The sequence below is a fragment of the Vespa mandarinia genome, chromosome 15, assembly GCF_050613455.1.
Source record: "Vespa mandarinia isolate Hongniang chromosome 15, ASM5061345v1, whole genome shotgun sequence".
In the NCBI taxonomy this organism is placed as follows: Eukaryota; Metazoa; Arthropoda; class Insecta; order Hymenoptera; family Vespidae; genus Vespa; species Vespa mandarinia.
Window position 1 is genome coordinate 3,084,446 of NC_140824.1, and position 18,055 is coordinate 3,102,500.

At 31.3% G+C, this 18,055-nt stretch overlaps 2 protein-coding genes across 10 annotated transcripts in view; both read right to left on the reverse strand.

Moving 5' to 3' along the window:
• Positions 1 to 173: 173 nt before the first annotated feature.
• On the reverse strand, positions 174 to 7,352 carry LOC118444575 (glutamate receptor ionotropic, kainate 2-like). 6 transcript variants are annotated; one of them, XM_085661617.1, is made up of 16 exons: positions 7,238 to 7,352; positions 5,626 to 5,707; positions 5,179 to 5,316; positions 4,923 to 5,104; positions 4,638 to 4,792; positions 4,404 to 4,545; positions 4,000 to 4,302; positions 3,443 to 3,667; positions 3,131 to 3,337; positions 2,833 to 2,917; positions 2,446 to 2,722; positions 2,058 to 2,256; positions 994 to 1,234; positions 810 to 925; positions 591 to 740; positions 174 to 475 (listed from the first exon to the last, which is right to left on the reverse strand). In XM_085661617.1, the coding sequence occupies exons 2-16, from the start codon at positions 5,693 to 5,695 to the stop codon at positions 290 to 292; spliced, it is 2,676 nt and encodes an 891-aa protein (XP_085517743.1). In that variant the 5' UTR covers positions 5,696 to 5,707; positions 7,238 to 7,352; the 3' UTR covers positions 174 to 289. The 6 variants fall into 6 exon arrangements, with proteins under 6 accessions (XP_085517743.1, XP_085517742.1, XP_085517741.1 ...); XM_085661616.1 differs by lacking the exon at positions 7,238 to 7,352 and adding an exon at positions 6,491 to 6,841; XM_085661615.1 differs by lacking the exon at positions 7,238 to 7,352 and adding an exon at positions 6,384 to 6,429 and having other exon boundaries at positions 994 to 1,216.
• A 1,852-nt stretch (positions 7,353 to 9,204) lies between these two features.
• The window catches only part of KaiR1D (Kainate-type ionotropic glutamate receptor subunit 1D), a 221,952-nt gene continuing 213,101 nt past the window's right edge, over positions 9,205 to 18,055 (reverse strand). For 3 of the 4 annotated variants that reach the window (XM_085661589.1, XM_085661588.1, XM_085661590.1), the window contains 3 exons: positions 17,632 to 17,747; positions 16,444 to 16,599; positions 14,198 to 14,634 (listed from right to left, as the gene is read on the reverse strand). In XM_085661589.1, coding sequence (XP_085517715.1) covers positions 14,581 to 14,634; positions 16,444 to 16,599; positions 17,632 to 17,747 — 326 coding nt within the window. In that variant the 3' untranslated portion in view covers positions 14,198 to 14,580. Of the gene's footprint in view, positions 11,021 to 14,197; positions 14,635 to 16,443; positions 16,600 to 17,631; positions 17,748 to 18,055 lie in introns of those variants that run through there. The other variant, XM_085661591.1, reaches the window with a different exon arrangement.

Sequence of the window (18,055 nt, forward strand, 5' to 3'; positions counted from 1 at the left end):
TTAATCAAAAGTAGAGCAGAATCGTGATTTTCATTCTTAATTAAAATTTTATTAGCGATTGCTAATCATTTAAATTTTCGTCGCCATTCTATTATCTCATATATATTTATATTTATATTTATATATATATATATATATATATATATATATATATCTATTTCTAAGGAGTTTACTAAGAATTCAAATAGATTGAATTGTTTTATTTACTCAATCATTTCATCCAACAAATATTAATTAATTTCGTCGATATTTTTTAAAACGATCGAGGAGCTCGAATTATCGAAAGTTTTCAATTGTCATCGTCGGGTGAGGTTGTAATTACAGTTGGTACAAATCCATAAGGAGGACTGCAATCCTCCGTACTATCTTCTCCGCTTCTGTGCGATGAATTTTTCCTCTCTCTAACTGATTTAGTTTCACTGGTACACTTCACCACGAACTTTATCTCCTCCAGCATTTCTTCCTTGAAAGAAAGCTAAAAAGGGAAAAAAAAGAAAAAAAGAAAAAATAAGAAAAAAAGAAAAAGCAAATACAATTTGTTCGGTTAAACGATAAACGGGATATACAACGTTGATATTTTTATTACTTACATTTTCTTTTATCGATTTAACAGCAACTTCCCAAATGAGCTCGAATAACGTGAAGACAAAAGAAAATCCAATACCAACGAAAAGAACTAAGAATACACCACCCACGTGATTCAAATTTAATTCTTCCGCCGAACTTGGTGGTGCGCCTTCCTATAATATCAATTAACGATAAATAAATCGATTTCCTTTGAAAAATAATCATTTTATTATGATATTTACTTCGCACTTTCCACCGCCACGCTTTTGGGTCCACCATTTCTTTTTTAATTCGGTTATTCTACCACTCTCTTGTAATTTTAATATTGCCGTATTTAATTGATGACGATAAGATGAATCTATAAAAATGAATTATAAATTTCTTAATTTTTAAAAATTATGATCTATAAGTATATGCGTGATTTACCCTTTCTCATGGCAATCCCATAACCCTTTTGATCCAATAAACCACCAACTTTCGTAACGTTACACTCCCTTTGAATGATGTACTCGATCGAACTGGACTCCATTAAAAAGGCATAATTCTCGTGCAGGACCTTTAATAATCCCTCTTCGTTGTCCTTGGTCAATACGTCGTCGTTACTCATCATGTAGTTGTACATATCCTTGTACGTCTGGTAGGAGGCCTCCTTGGAATTGGCATAATTCTTTCAAAGAGCTGAATTAGAATGACCGTTTCTAAGTTTCATTTGCCTGTTACCTAACTCGAATGTAATGGCATCTTGACGAATTAGTAAGCGATGATTGTTTGGGCCAGAGGATTTATAGCATTAACAGGTATGTTTCTCTTTCCTGCGGAGAACTATGAGAAGCGATTGAAAACAAAAAAAAATAATTTATTCTTTTTTTTTTTTTTGGTTTTCTTTTTTCCTTTGTTCTTTTTTTTCCCTTTTTCCCCGACTCCCATCTCCCTACATTCACTCAAAAAAGGGCAAACTAATTGTAAGTTTCGTTCGTTTACGTTGGTATGTACCATTCCAATGTTCATTAGTGTGTTTGCATTTGGAAAAAACAAAAAAATAATATAAAACTAGCGATTATATTAATTATCGGGTTTCAATTATACGTGTAAAATATTGAAAAACAGCTAAAGTAACTAAATCAAAAATTGTTCTTATTGATTTAATTAAGCGGGCAAAAACTAATTCTACAAGCTTTGAAGCTTTTTTTATTTTGTTCTTTTTTTTTTTTTATCAGGATAATTCTAATTAATACTCGTCAAAAGGATTTTAACTAGAATTAAGCAAGGGAAGCAGAAAATCATATCTAGCAAAAGGGATTCTATCTAATTCATTTAACCTTAATCTTACTTTTATACTCGCAACATGGTTTCCTCTATGGATTGCTATAGAATACGTGTAATATCACTTAATCGTAGACGAAATAAATTCTTCTTTTTTTCCTCCCCCTCCCCCACGTTTTTTCCTTATCTCTTAAAATATCGAAAGGATCATCGGATTTGATACTTACTTTGAAAAATTCGAAGGTCGATCCGCCGCTCTTTGCACCATATTTTATCACCTTCTGTTTCGCCAGTTCCTCGACGTTGGTAAATGATGGTATGTTAACAGCTATAGCCAAGCAAGCAGCTAAATTTGCCGTGTAAGAAGAGACTATGATCAAACAAAAAAACCACCAGCATCCTGCCATCATTCTTGTTGAAAATCCTCTAAAAAGATAAAAGAAAAAGATCGAAGATAATGTTAGTGAGAATTTTGTTCCTGTTTTTTCTCTCTCTCTCTCTCTCTCTCTCTCTCTCTCTCTCTCTCTCTCTTTGATTTCCTCTTATCATTATTATTTTTTTCTTTTATTATTTTTTGAAATTTTATTAAATCTACAGATAGATCGATCGACTCACATAGGTGCTAGATCGGAACCTTGTTGCATTATGCTTCCAATGGTAAACCAAAAGGAATTCTTCAACGTGAACTGGTTCTCCAACTCCTCGGGTTCTTCGATGCAAGGATAAGGATTGTTCCATTCCGCTGGACACAATCTACCGATCACGGAGAATAGCACTGACACGAAGATATACGACGCCAACAAGCATAACCAAACGTCGTTAGAAAATGGCGAGAGAAACGAGAAGAGACTGGGCGTTGCTTTCGTTGGCTTTTTAAATAATATACTTATACCTATGTAATGATGTCATAGTCATGAAGAAAATACAATTTATAATTAATTATTAATTGTTATTTATTTTATTCATCTCTCGTGAAAATAATTTATTATTGTTATATCTTACCTAAGTTCATGAATGGCATTGTAAAATCAACGGCACTTTCACGATCAGAAGTTATCGTTAGATCGGTAATCGCCAAATCCGCACGCTATAAAAAGGATTTAACAATTTAATTGATTAATCTTTACGATCGAATAAATTGTCTTAATAAATAATTTCTATTTATTACACGCGACATGAGAAAAATATATATATATATTCTTTTCTTTTCTTTTTTTTTTCTCTTTCTTTCTTTAACAATACTGTTTAATATTTTTAATTTACGTATTACTTATTTACAACGTTTAATTGTCTAACTTACCCCCGCTATTATTTTCCCTATCATTCCTGACCATTTCCCTGTTTTGTTGATATATGAACCATAAACGCTATCTGTTTGAACTTCAAATGTATAATTAAAGCCTAATGATTTACTAAGTTCTTGAATAATGTCGATTCCAAATCCTTCGTATCGTTCATTGCCAGATAACATTGCAGCAGATTCCTTTACCATTCCATATGGTTTTGTCTGAAATATTAAATGATTCAAGTATATTGTTATCGTGAAAGATTTATTTATAAAAAAAAAAAAAAAAAAAAAGAAAAAATTAAATCAAAATATCAAAACGTTTACCATAGATATAAGTACTAAAAATGTTCTATTCTGTAAACTCAATTCAGCTTCAGTTTTCGTTGAACTTATGTCTGGCGTCCATTCAATTCCATTTACACGTGTACTATTCCAAACTCCAATTGTTGTTAATCCTTTTCGTTGCAGTTGTACAATATCCAATTGAAAGTTACTTCGAAATCCGGTAGTATCGAACCATATTAATCCAGTTAATCCTCTCATTTCAGTCTGCAAATTAATCAGTCATTAATATCCAATAAATTTCTGAATCTGATTAACAGAATATATGTATAAAATTTTCTTAAATTACATAAAAAAAAAAAATTATATATATATATATATATATATATATATATATATGTCGTGTATAATTGACGGAATATATTCAATTTGTATATTTCGATAGGAAATAAAAATCATAAATATATTTTTCTTAAGTTCTTCTGTAAAAAGTTCTTGTAAAAAAAAAAAAAAAAGAAAGAAAGAAAAAGAAAAAAAGTAGAAAGAAAATTGTCTTTATTTTATCAGAGAATATTTCGAGATATTCGAATAGGTCCTACCACACGCATAAAATTCAAAAAAGTGCTTCCATGTTCCCAGCTCATTGAACCATTGCAAGGTAGCTCTTTTACGTTCCAATTTGTAGTACCAATTAATTGCTTCAAAGTTTGTGCAAAAAGTTGAACGGCATCGTACATTAAAGCTGGCTCGAGTCGAAGCTCTTCTGGTCTGGATAAATTCCAATCATCTTTGTGTTTCTCAAATATCTCTGTCATTGTTGGATCTTCTGGATTGATTAAACGAAAACCAGTGAAGTTCACGCCGGAATAACTATAGGGTTCTAAATCGAGCGTTTGTAAATCCTAAAAGTGTTTAATGAATTCTGATTAATTGATTTCTTGTTAAAAAAAAAATAAATAAATAAATAAATAAATAAATAAAAAAACAAAAAAGAATCTCTCACCAATGAAGTAACTATCACTTGATATTGATCCGACATTATACCAACTTGTTGAGCCTGTTTTAAGACCTCCTCTAATATCTGAATTGAACAATCGATCACGATGTTCTCCATTTCGGTTTCCTTGATCTCTTGCATTACATTCCTGTACAGGATTCGACGCCACACTGTAGAATCGTGTTCATGCTAATTGTCTCGAAGGACATAATGTATAATATAATGATAAAAATGATTTACCTATAATTCGGACCACTTCCTAAATGATACAAAAATATATCAATTCCTGTATTACGAAGTTCTAACAATGGTTTTATTCTTAACAAGCTTTCAGTATTTTCGAACAATATTATCATCTCTTGCCAATCTAATTCACGTATCAATGTTTGATATGCCTGGAAATATATTTTCCTTTTTTTCGATTAGTTGGTTAAAAAAAGAAAAAGAAAAAAAAAAAAAGAAAAAAGAAAGAAATATAAAACACAAAAGAGAAAATGAATTATAAAGAGAAATGATAGGACGTACCAAGGACAATGTATTTGCGTGTGGATAAAGATTCACAGTTTTCCCACGCATTTCTTGAGGATCCCATCTAACTGCGATATGTGGCATTTCTATCGTATCACATATGCTCTGCACATGTTCAGCTATGAATTTATCTTGTGGACCAAATATCGCAGCCACACCCGTACTAATCATCGTACATACTAAACGTTCAAGGAATTGTTTTGAGCTATTACTAAATTCATCATTCATATCTTTTGTAAATATAGATAATTACCTTTACCATTAACATCGAATGCATCTTGATTTATTTCTTCGATATTTGATATCAAATGAATATCCCAATATTCATGATTGATCGATTTTATCGATGATTCGAAGGCAAGTCTAATCATTTCGTCATCATCGAAAAAGCCTATGCGTATGTGTTTTATTTATTTATTTATTTTTTTTTTTTTCTTTTTTTTTTATCTTTTCTTTAAAATTTTACCATAAACAAGGAAATATATTAAAATTAATACAATATACGATATGATGTATGGATGATGATAACAAGAAATAATATTTCTTTTATACGATGATTATATAATTTGATGAAAATCAAAATACAATCTCATATATATCATATCGTATATTATTTTTATTATAATCATAGATTTTTTATTACTTAATTGAGATATATATATATATATAAGTATAAAAAGATAAAAGAAATTTGTCTTACCTACGGCGATTTGTTTTGAAAAACCCAGAACATTGGTAACGAATATCAAAAGAATGTACACCAACTGCATCCTCGAATTTTTCTAAGAGAAATAATATCAAGACAAATGAAAATAAAATAAATAATTGGGAAAACGTATCTCATGACATTCCAAATTTCAAGATTTTCTGACTTGTGCAAGAATACGAAGGGAAAGAGCGCACTTAATCGTCTGACGTTAAGTAAACTAACGAAAAGGCATCAAGCAACTGCATCTCGCTCAACATGTAAATATTTATATCCATCGTCCAATATTGAGTCTGCTTATTTATACGAAGTTTACATCCCTAATGAAACTCTGTCTTCAAAATCGATATATCGTTTCTTGACGGTGGCATTTCGTTTTTAACGAGACGACCACGAGACAGATTTGAAACAATAGAAAAAAATTTATATCATCGATTTCGATTATTATTATTATTATTATTATTATTATTATCATTATTATTATTATTATTATTAAATGTATATGTATATATATATATTTATTTATTATTATATTTCGATTATTAGTATCATTATTTGAATTCGAATCTGACGTTACCGACGATGTTTTAAACGATCAGCTGATTTTTTGTACACAAAGGAATACGAATAATTTAATTAAGAAAATTTTCCACTAGAGATACAAGACATTAGCTTTCTTCATTATACTTTTTTTAATGGATATAAGTGAAATTGGGAAATTTTTTTTTTTTTTTTTGAATAAACTCACGTACAATCGAATAGAAAATACGTTTCAAAATGGATTCTTCTTTGAAATTTTCCATTTAAAAAATCATATAGTTTTCTTAGAAACACGCATTCATAGATACTATGTGCTTACTGTCATCGTGCCAAAAATGTTCATTCTTTCGTCATTCCTTTCACTCCCCCTTCCACTACTTAGTTTCTTTCTACGAATGCCAAAATATCACTATGTTCGAATAGAACGATAAATTCACTCTTCTCAAAGTAACTATCACTCCTCTTAGTTAAACTTTTTCTTCACTGGAGTACTAAAGATTTAACTAGTAAATCGTTGGGACCATTTGCCACGATGGAAAATCTAATGAGAAAATATTTTGAACCCCACGACGCGTTGACGACGATATATTTAGAAACTTAGCCGCCACCAGAAACATGTCGCGTAAGAATCTGTGACATAGATTTCGAACGACACGATCTTAAGATCATTCTTTCTAAATAAAATAAATACAATAAATGAACAAATAAATAAATAAATACAAAGTTTATTCGGAAAATCTCAATCGTTTCTTAAATAAAATTATTCTTTCGAGAATTCGATCTTTGCAAATATTTAATAATGGAATAAAAATAAAAGAAAAAGATATATATATATATATATATATATATATATATATATATATATAAGAATTAAGAGAAAAAAAAAAAGAAAAAGTGAAAGATCTCAATTGAAGTTCCAACACGAAGTATTATTTCAAATCAATATATCTTATTTTTATAAAAGACAAATCGTTATATCGTTCGTGTATCATCAACGAAAGAAAGAGAAAGAAAGAAAAGAATATTATTAAGAAATAAGCGATGTAAAAGATCGAAATACACTTACCTTTGGTTATGAATCAAATGGAAGTTTGTGAAAGACTCTCTTTTGAGAGAAGGTGCTCGCTTAAAGTTACGAACTCTAAATCCGCACCGTATCTTTCTGAGCGTTTTAGTTAGCGCATGCTCAGTTAAGTATTAACCCCTTCCTAAAGATTCTCAATATATCCGTTTGTCTTGTTCAAAATAATGTCTATTTTTCTAACGCTAGATGACGCGATTCAAGTGACGTGAAACATTCGAATTAATCCAAATTATCATTAAATGAATATTAAATGTTTCGTTTAAATAAACACACAATAGACTATTAAATTGGATTATAACGAATAAATAAAAGGAAAACTTTGTTACGGGTTCTGTGAAGTCGCGCCCAAATGTATATTACAAGAATTATAATAAAAATGATCATCTAGGGTGTGGCAGAAAAAAAAAGGAGAAAAAAGAAAAAGAGAAAAAAAAGAAAAAAAGGAAAAGAGAAAAATAACAGGACACGAAGAATGTTGGTGCATTGTGGTACAATAAAGGTGTGGAGAAAATGATTTAATAAATGGATCTCTCTTGTTAATAATTTTCCTTGATCTAATTATAACGATCGAACGAATCGTTAGAAGTAATCAGACAAATTAAAAATTTTAATTGAATGGGTATTAATGCATATGGTATGTATTCGTTTTCCCTTTCGAGAATGTCACGATTGAGAATATACAGACGAATAGTTTTTATTCACGTTTAATACGTTACTTCGTAGTACATATTTGTTGTTGTTGTTGTTGTTGTTGTTGTTATTGTTGTTGTTTGTTATTGTTTTTGTCGATGGTGGTTTCTTATTTCTTTTTTTTTTGTTTTTTTTTATATAAGAAGTATATAATCAATTGCCCCTTGATAAAATTGTACGATGTTACGCGAACGCGATATAACAAGTATGGAATACAGACGATATTTACAGGTGCATATTTAGTGTAAACTTATGAATATATGTATGTAGGTGTTTGTCTGTGTGTGTGTGTGTGTGTGTATGTGTGTGTATGTGTCTCGTTAGTTTCTTTATTTCCATCTTTCCTTCTCTCTCTCTCTTTCTCTCTCTCTCTCTCTCTCTCTCTCTCTCTCTCTCTCTTTCTCTCTTTATCTTTCTTTCTCTCTTTCGTGTCTTTGTACATACGTAAAACGATTCGTGTCTTTTGTTTTTTTATTTTTTCTTTTGTTCTTTTTATTTTCTAATGAATGATCTCATAAATCGAATCTGAGAAGTAAAAAGATGAGATTTGCAAGGCTTTTTTAATGTCTCCAAAAGTGTAACGACGAGCATCTATTTTTAAAATTTTCCTCTTGCTTATTTTCAAGACGAACGAACGAAAAGACGTATAGTAATTCTTTTCTTAGGAGCACACGTGGAAGATATAAAAAAGAAAGAAAGAGGCGAGCAACACAAAACAAAAAAAAAGAATGTATTTTCTTATAGGTCGTTCGATTGTTCCATCATTTCAAATTTTAATTATAACTTCTTTTTTCTTTTTTTTTTGTCTCTGTCTCTCTCTCTCTCTCTCTCTCTCTTTCTTTTATCTCTTCCTTATCCTTTTTTTTGGATACTTTTCTTTCTTTTTCATCGAACAAAAATAATTTTCGATTAAATCACGATGGATTACAAAGCTCGTAACGTGATTATTACATGGATTTTTTAAGATCTATCTATACGTGACGGAAGACGAAAATTAATACTGCTTTGATTTGTAAAAGTTTTGTACAAATTTCTATAACAAACGCAAATAACGAATTTTATCAATTTGACATTTCGTTTTTTCCCCCTCCTTTTTCTCTTTTTTCTTTCCTTTCTCTTTTCTGCCATTCTGCTTTTCTATCTTTCTCTGTTCCTTTTTCGAAGATATCGAAGAGTACGCGAAAAATCTTCCATTCCTTTATATTTTTCCTTTTTTTGTTTTTTTTTTCCCCTTTTTATATATTTATTTATGCCTTTTTTTTTGTTCTTTTTTTTTTTTTTTCTTTCTTTTCTCTCCACATTTTCTTTTATCTTACAGATACAACCACCTTTCACTCTCATCGACAGATGCAACGAATATAAAATGCTTTTGTTTATAAGGACATTAACGACGGAAGAAAAAGAATATGTAGGAGATATGAAATATAAATATTTGTCTTTAAACGTTCTTAATTAGTTTCTGTTTGCTTTTCTTTTTTCTCTTTTTTTTTTTTTTTAAATTTTTTTATGATTATTTTTTATAAGAAAAAAAAAAAAAGAGAAAATAATCATAAAAAAGAAATTTCTTTCCCGCATCCTGCCGTTGAGAGAATCGTTTATTTTTCTTTTTGTCATTTTAATTTAAAAATTTTTTTCTTTCTTTTTTTCTTTTTTTTCTTTTTTTCTTTTTTTTTCTTTTCGTTTCTCTTTATGTTCCTGTAAGAAGTTAACGACATACGAACGTAGATTGGAGACAACTCGCTGATACAATTCGTGCTTAGCTCACATAGATTTAAATTTATACAAATTTGAATTCTTAATGAGGATAAGAGAATATACAAAAGTGTCTTTTTTTTTTTTTCTTTTTTCTTTAACGTTATCTACAGACGATAGAACGTCAATGCACCTCTTGATTCACGTACATCGATTTTTCATTTCTTCACAAATGGTATCTCATAAATATTATCGTATCACTCAATTATCAATTTGATTTCGTACGTAGGATTTCGCAATTATACAAAGTCAAAACGCTTTAAAGACGAAAAACGATTATTCGACATTCGATCTTTTTATTATAATACGTTGCTCCGTTTAGATAAATACTTATCGATATCGTATTTCCTTCGATTATCTTTCAATAAAAATTTTGTACAGAACAATCGATTCTATATTAATCGAATTTAAAAACAACAACATTGATATTCCTAAAATCTCAACGATTATCGTTAACGTTAAAGTTAAAATAAATTATCATGATTTGTTCGATGTATCAACGTATATGATGAATTTTATTTATCATTACAATCTATGATAATTATTTATTATCACAATACATATATGATTATTAAAATTCAATAATTAAAGAATTCATTTTAATTGTCAAATCAAATCCAATAATTATGACAATATAATTATGATACAAATTGTAAATTCTAACGTAACGATCATCGTCGACGATTCAGATCATCGATTTTCAAAATCTTCTTATTCAATGAAACTTATTAAAACAGTCGATTTGATAAAATATCAGTATCGATTACAATATAATCGTTTCTTATAATTTTTATCGAACAATCTCTCTCCCTTTCTCTTTCTCTCTCTCTTTCTCTCTCTTTCTCTTTTTTTCTCTCTCTCTCTCTCTCTCTCTATTTTTGGCAATTATTTATAAAAAATCAGACGTATACACAGACGGAGAAAGAGAGACAGAGGAGAGAGAGAGAGAGAGAGAGAGAGAGAGAAAGAGTTTTATTCAATTCGATGATCACAACTCGCTAATATTATATATTTTCGTTCTTGCCTCCATCATCGCACTTCAACCGCACAAATTACGTAGCCACGAATACGCACATATATAACACAAAAACACACACAAAGAGAGATTTCATTGTTGAAATTAGTCGTCTTCGTTCACGTGAGAGGTGCTTTACCAACGAAATGAGTGTATCTGTTACAGGCAATGTAAAATTCTTCCTCCGAGAGGATCGAAAGATTCGATCGTTGTCGTTGATGTTGCAATTTTTTCGAGACCTTCTTATTGCCATTGCCACAGTCCAAAGCAAAACGTAATTCGTTTGCCATTTCGTAGCACATAGATTTCTGAAATATTGATACATAAACGAATTAGAATAAGCTCATGTTTTGAATTGCTTTAAGGAAAAAAAAAGAAGAAGAAGAAGAAGAAGAAGAAGTAGAAGAGAAAAAAATAATATTATTAATTATTTTTCGTGCGAAAGACAGCAACACAATTAAATAATCGTACATGCAATATATATATATATATATATATATATATATATATATATATATATATCATATTTATCAAGAGACAATATATAATCGATTTTCGATGTATTAGGAAAGAAATAAATACACAGGTATACGATTCATGGACGAATAGGAAAAAGACAGCGTATCGTCGTGCAGAACCTTGATTATTTATAGTGAAGAAGAAAAGAAGAAAAACACACCAAAAAAAAAAAAAAAAAAGGAAAAAGAAAGAAAAAATAACAGAAAATATTCGATGCAAAATTGATTGTCAATCAAGTGCTAAGAGAAAGTAATGAAAAAGAAATAATGTTAATTGTTCGATCAATCGTACAATATTATATGTTTAAATGCAAACAGGAAGCGAAGCACATCCCTTTTTACATGCATGAATATCTAAATACATTATAAATATAATTAATGTCCTCCTGAAAAGATAGAGAAGAATTATTTTACGTTATTTTCTTTTTCTTTGTAAATTTTTGTTTGTTTGTTTCTTTCTTCCTTTCGTTCTTATTTTTTTTTTCTTTCTTTCTTTCTTTCTCTCTTTCTTTCTTTCTTTCTTTCCAATGACAAAAAGAATAGAAGACGAGTTAATGCGATAGAGAGAAAAGAGATGCAGATAGGCGAGCGACACACAGCCCACAAAAGGATTAATTTATTAATACTTTTAAATTGGCTCACCTCCTGCGGATCCATGACGATAAGAGGGAGGCAAGAAACATTGCGACACAACTAACAATGTCATACTAAACTTTAAACACGGGTTCGTATCCGTGTCATTCCAATTACCACCATCATCACCATCATCACCATCACCACCATCATCACTATCGACATCATCATCATCATCATCATCCTCATCATCCTCATCATCATCATTATCATCATCATCAACGTCGTTCGAACGCTTACATCTATTTTTATTATACCGATTTGATTTTAATTACAATATTCGTATAATACAACGTACGAGATTCGAGACATTAATTATACTGTCTATTTTATCGATTAAACGGATTTCCTCGGAATCCGTGAGCTTCTTCTTCATCTTCTTCTTCTTCTTTATTTATTTATTTATTTATTTATTCTCTTCTTTATCAACTCAGACGCAATCCCTACGATAAGCCCTGCAATATCTCAACAGAAAAAAATTTTCGAAAATTTCGACTATACTCTCTTTCATTCTTTAATCTTTTCTCATCGCCCCCCCCCCTCCTTCACTCACCCACCCCGCTGCCGTCCTAATCCACCCATTCTCACTCACACGAGAAGCGGACGGACACCCCCACGAATTACAGCAATAGGCCCGTTATAATGTTACAATTTATTTACAATAAAACGCTTCGTAATCTGACGCTATACATTCACTATCTAATTGGTATAAAATCGTGATTGTTCCTTAATTACTTATACTCGCGCCCTTTCCGCCCCAATCATCCCTAAACCCTTCCCCGCTCCCACGGCTCCCATTCTACATCCCGCGAGAAGAAGAAAAAGAAAAAAATAAATAAGAAAAGAAGAATCGAAAAAAAAAAAAGAGAAATCTTTGCGCGACAGATAATGCTCTCTCTCTCTCTCTCTCTCTCTCTCTCCTTTTCTTTTCTTCCCTATTCTATTCTATTCTTTTCTTTTCTTTTCTTTTCTATTCGTTTCTTTCCTTTCCTTTTTTCTACTTTGCCCTGATATCCTGGATCATCGTGTTCGTTCTTTCTTTTTTCTTTTTTTTTTTCTTTTTTTCTTTTTTCTTTGGACATTTGTGTTGTAATTATTATTATTATTTTCTTTTTTTTCTTTTTTCATTTTTTTTTTCTTTTTTATTCATTTTTACCTTAAGAAGAAAACGTTATTTTTTATCGATCGCAATTGGCAGACTTTTTCTCGACTCGCGAGCACTGCGAGGTTTTCATTCATAGTCTTTTTGGCTCTTTGACTCGTTTATTATATTATGCAATTTCTAAATGTTTCTGTTTCATTTCATTACGTTTGAATTTTTTATTTATTTATTGTTTGCTTGCTTGTTTATTTGCTTGTTTGCTTGTTTGTTTGTTTGTTTGTTTGTTTGTTTGTTTTTGTGATATGAGCGATGTGTGTATTTACGTATGTATATATGAGTGAGACGCAAACGCGATTGACCTTTCCAATTTTGAGTTCAGTTTCGAAGGACCAACTGAGACTCGACTTCGCCAGCCTGTTTGCCAACGATGCGTCCCTCCACTCGATTAACCCTTTCGAGGTCAAGCTCGAAAGTACAACTATTTGCTTTTCCCCTCGACAATGGCCTGTCATACACACATATACACATACACACATACATACATACATACATACATACATACATACATACATACATACATACATACATACATACATACGTACATACGTACATACATGTACACACGCGCACACGTATATGTGCAAGTGCACGCGCACGCGCTTGTTTGACCAGTGGGAAAACGATTTGTCGTCGGCTAGCCTCAAAAAGGTGTCAATTCTGTTGGCCACGAAGCTGGAAAAGGTTTCGAGAAGAATTTCGAGAGATTGAATTTGAAATCGATTGTTCGTCGTTCGAACTTCATTAATTAAGAGTTTTCTTTTCTATTATTATTATTATTATTATTATTATTATTATTATTATTATTATTATTATTATTATTATTATTATTATTATTATTATTATTAATTAATTAATTAATTAATTAATTTATTTTTTTTTTGTTTTTTGCTCTTTCTACGAATCAATTTTTTCCCTCTCTTTTCTTTTCTGTTCTTTTTTTTTTTTCTTTTTTCCTTTCTTTTTTATTCTTTTTAATATTATATTCTCTCTTAAGAACAAGTTAGATTATAGACCATCGTTCGAACGTTTACCCTCGAAAATTGGCACGATGAACTTTCAACTTTAGACTGAAAGTTTCGAGAGTTTCGAAAGTTTCAAACGAAAACTTTTTGCGATAGGTGATCGAAGAGATAAAAATTTTAATCGTCGAGAGATATAGCAAGAAATCGAGACTTTCTAATTTTTTTTTTTTTCTTTTTTTTCTTTAATCTTGTTTTTTTCCTTTTTCTTTTTTTTCCCTTTAAATTTTTCTTTTTTTTCGTTTTACTTTTCGATCGCTTTCGAACGAAGAGACGATCAATTTTGAAGGCCATCGATATTATTAAATATTAAAAATGTATAGAGATTTTGTTATTGAAAAATTGGAAAGGTCGAGGCTGCTTGCTTCTTCTCTCGATTATTTCGTTTCTTCGATTGGTATGCAGTTTATACACGATTCTCGGTCACTCATGATGGAGTTCTTCCTTAGGTCCATAGAACTCGGGTCAGATACACTTAGTTGTACCGGCTCGGGCTTAGGAATCTGTTTTTGAAGCGTGGCGAATAGTATTGCTCGTTAGTGCAGATCAGTAAAACCTTCGCAGATCGGTTTCCCCGATGATTTCTGCTTCTAAAACAGAACACCAAAATGCCCGTGTAAGAACAATAGTGTCACTTTAATAGTTCACCACAATTATACTCCAATTTTATTTCAGGGCTAACGAGACAGAGAGAAAGGCACGAAAAGTGTTAGAGATCTATCATCTCTTTCATCTAAATCCATATATCGCGATATTTAAAGTTCTAATAACTTTAATTTTAATAAACTCTAATTAGATATATATGTATATATATACATATATATCTAATTTAACTATAATGAAAATGAATGTTATACTTTTTGTCCTTTAGAAAATGTCCTCACAAAAATAATCACGAACGCGACAGAACATATATATATATATATATATATATATATATATATATGTATATATATATATATATATATATATATATATATATACCGGACGTTAGTACTGTTTCCTTTCTAGTACGAATAACATAGAAAGCCGATTAACGTCCGCAGCTTTTGGAAAGGACTAAAATTCCTCATAGGTTCCCGAAGAGAAGGTCCCAGACACCAAACTGGATAGGGCACAGCAATACTCTACGTTTGTTGACTCGTGGAATTGTTTGCTCTTGAGGATGCACAGGGTCACCGATGCAAAGCTGCATATCCGTATTTGTGGACGGGCTCTCAAATAGTTGCCTGTTTGCTTACCACTCGAATCTACGCAAACAGTGACTGGTCCGTATCCATATAATAGACGTGCGATGCGAGTCCACGATTCCTCCATGAGTTTTCATTCGAGTTCATGTATCCCTAAGTTAGCCCTTTTGTATCTGCACGCTGTTAATTCTATTCTAGTCTTTGACTGTGCGTGTTTCCATCAAAACGCTTTTATTATATTACGAATAATATGGTATTGTAATCTAAAGTTTCATTAAACTTTCAAAGCCACAATTAAATACAATTTCACGTATAGAAAATACTTGGTTAAATTCTATACATTGGAATTCGTTAAATTGAAATTCAACGAATATTGACAAATTAAGGATTAATTATTATTTATTAAGGATTATTAAGTAATCAAAAATGTTTCAATCTTCAATGAACAATGTCAACGATCGATCAAGATACTCATCTATAAGAAATCTCTATAGACGATCTACATTGTGTAATATCAACGACAGATTGTTGTGCCATCCAGCGGTAGAATATCAAATTAAGTAAGAACGTCTAGCCCCTAATAATAGGCATTATTCTTACAGACGTGTATAAGGTGACGTTCAAGCTCATTCATAATTATACATGGTTATACTACACTACTCATGCTACTAAAAAAAAAAAAAAAAAAAAAAAGAAAAAAAAAGAAAGAGAAAAAAAAGAAGAAAAAAAAAGAAAAATAAGAAAGACAAAAAAGGAAAAAGAAAAAGAAAAAGAAAAAGAAGAAATAAAATTATGAACCATTTCGCAGCCTCTCTCTCTCTCCCTTTCTTTCTTTTCCTCTCTTTCTAAAATTTGAATCACGGTCCAATGTTTTATCGATCGAATAACCACGTTCCTCTCTCTCTTTCTCTCTCTTTCTCTCTCCCTCTCTCTCTCACTCTCTCTCTCTCTCTCTCTTTCTTCCTTTCTCTTTCTCTCTTACTCTTACTCTTGAAAGAAATTATGACGACAGCCGGTTACTGATCAGACCCGAGTAGTCTTGTAGTTGCACCGGGACCATTAAAGAGAAACTCCACCATCGTGCGAACATCAACTGATGTATTCGCGTGGTATGTCGGGATAGATCGCGTCCGGATCGAGATGCGTGTTTGCAGAGTTGACTTCCGGCGCGATCGCGCCCTCCTCCACGTGCTATCTGACGACACTCACCCGTTCCTCGATCGCGACCTTCCTGCTCTTCCAGACGAACTCGCATACAGCTATTACACAGGCAACGCCCATGCCACCCATCAGTACAACGAATACGCCACCAACATTCGCCAGACCCAACTCGTTTGCTGCTGAACTGCTCTTTGACGTGTCGTCCTAAAAGAATCATCGTTTTGTTCTCTTTTTTTTTCATCTCTTTCTCTCTCTCTCTCTCTCTCTCTCTCTGTCTGTCTGTTTGTCTGTCTGCCTGTTTGTCTGTCTGTCTCTTTTCGAATATCGATAATTCTTTCGTAGTATTATATTTTACAAAATGTACCAATGTAAAATAGATTACAAATATAAAATGATCACACGAGTTTTTCAATATTTTTCTAATTTTTACGCTTAATATTTATCAATGTTTTATATTCAATCAATGTTCAATTTTTATTGCTTAATTTCACATTCAATGTTTAATATTTGCCATTATAATATTTAATATTTAACAAATTTATTATTCAATGTTTCTGAATTATTCATTTCTAAATTGAAATAAACAAAAATCGAATTAATTAATTTATGTCAATGATTTTCTATTGAAATTAAATAAATAATACGATTAATTTTATCCGAACGAAATGAATAAAACCATTAATGGATCACCTGTCATATTGTGAATGATTTTTTAAGAAGATTAAAGAAATTTCGTAAAGATCGAGAAACCGCGATCTAAAATGAGAGAAAGAAGATTAAGAGTATAAGTAAAAGACGACTTGACAAGTTTATAATGTAATCTCTTTCTCTCTTACAACGTCTTAGAAACTAAAGGATATGAAAGAAAAAGAGAATGAAAGAGAGAGAGAGAGAGAGAGAGAGAGAGAGAGAGAGAGTGAGAGAGAGAGAGAGAGAGGGAGAGAGAAAAAGAGAAGGATAAATAACATTGGAGGAACAAAGATGACTAGATAAGGAGCGGAAGTATCGCGAGTAAGAAGTTTGCTTATGTGCCTTATTGACTGTATTAGTGTAGAAAATGGTTTTCCATGAAAATAAGAGAGGAAGCAAGGAAATTCTCTCCTCTCTCTCTCTCTCACACACACACTCTCTCCCTTTTTCTTTAAAACTATACTAGTATATATACAAGTATATATACAAGTATATATGTATATATATATATATATATGTATGTACATATATATGTATCTCTCTCACCCTGCAGGATCCACCTCCTCGTTTTTCCTTCCACCATCGAGTCTTCAGTAAGTGCAGCTTCCCTTCTTCTTGAAGTTTCAGTATGGCTCCGCTTATAGCAGTCCTGTACGGCGAATCTGAAGTTCCAAGGTCGTTTTAAAGAATTCACTCGTTTCAAAGCTTCGAAGGTCCCCTCCCATCCCCTCTTCCGAAGAACCCTGAACAACCCTGAACTCTCTACTATACCACTCTCTCTTTCTCTCTCTGTCTCTCTTTCTCTCTCTCTCTCTCTCTCTCTATATATATATATATATATATATATATATATGTACTCGCCTTTTATCGCATAGTACGAAGACAAAAGTTTCAGAAAGTACCGCGCTTCCTTCGTCCTCGTAGCAGTTTATCGTTCCCTGAGCTAAGCTGTACGAACATTTCGCGTTTC

Excerpts from the sequence above, each read along its gene's own strand:
- LOC118444575 (XM_085661616.1), bottom strand. The coding sequence starts at position 6,514 with ATGAACATTTTTGGCACGATGACA. Across the intron at positions 5,708-6,490 it reads ACATTTTTGGCACGATGACA|AAAAATTCGAGGATGCAGTT; the intron begins GTAAGCACATAG and ends TATTTCTCTTAG. Across the intron at positions 1,235-2,057 it reads CGACCTTCGAATTTTTCAAA|AATTATGCCAATTCCAAGGA; the intron begins GTAAGTATCAAA and ends GCTCTTTGAAAG.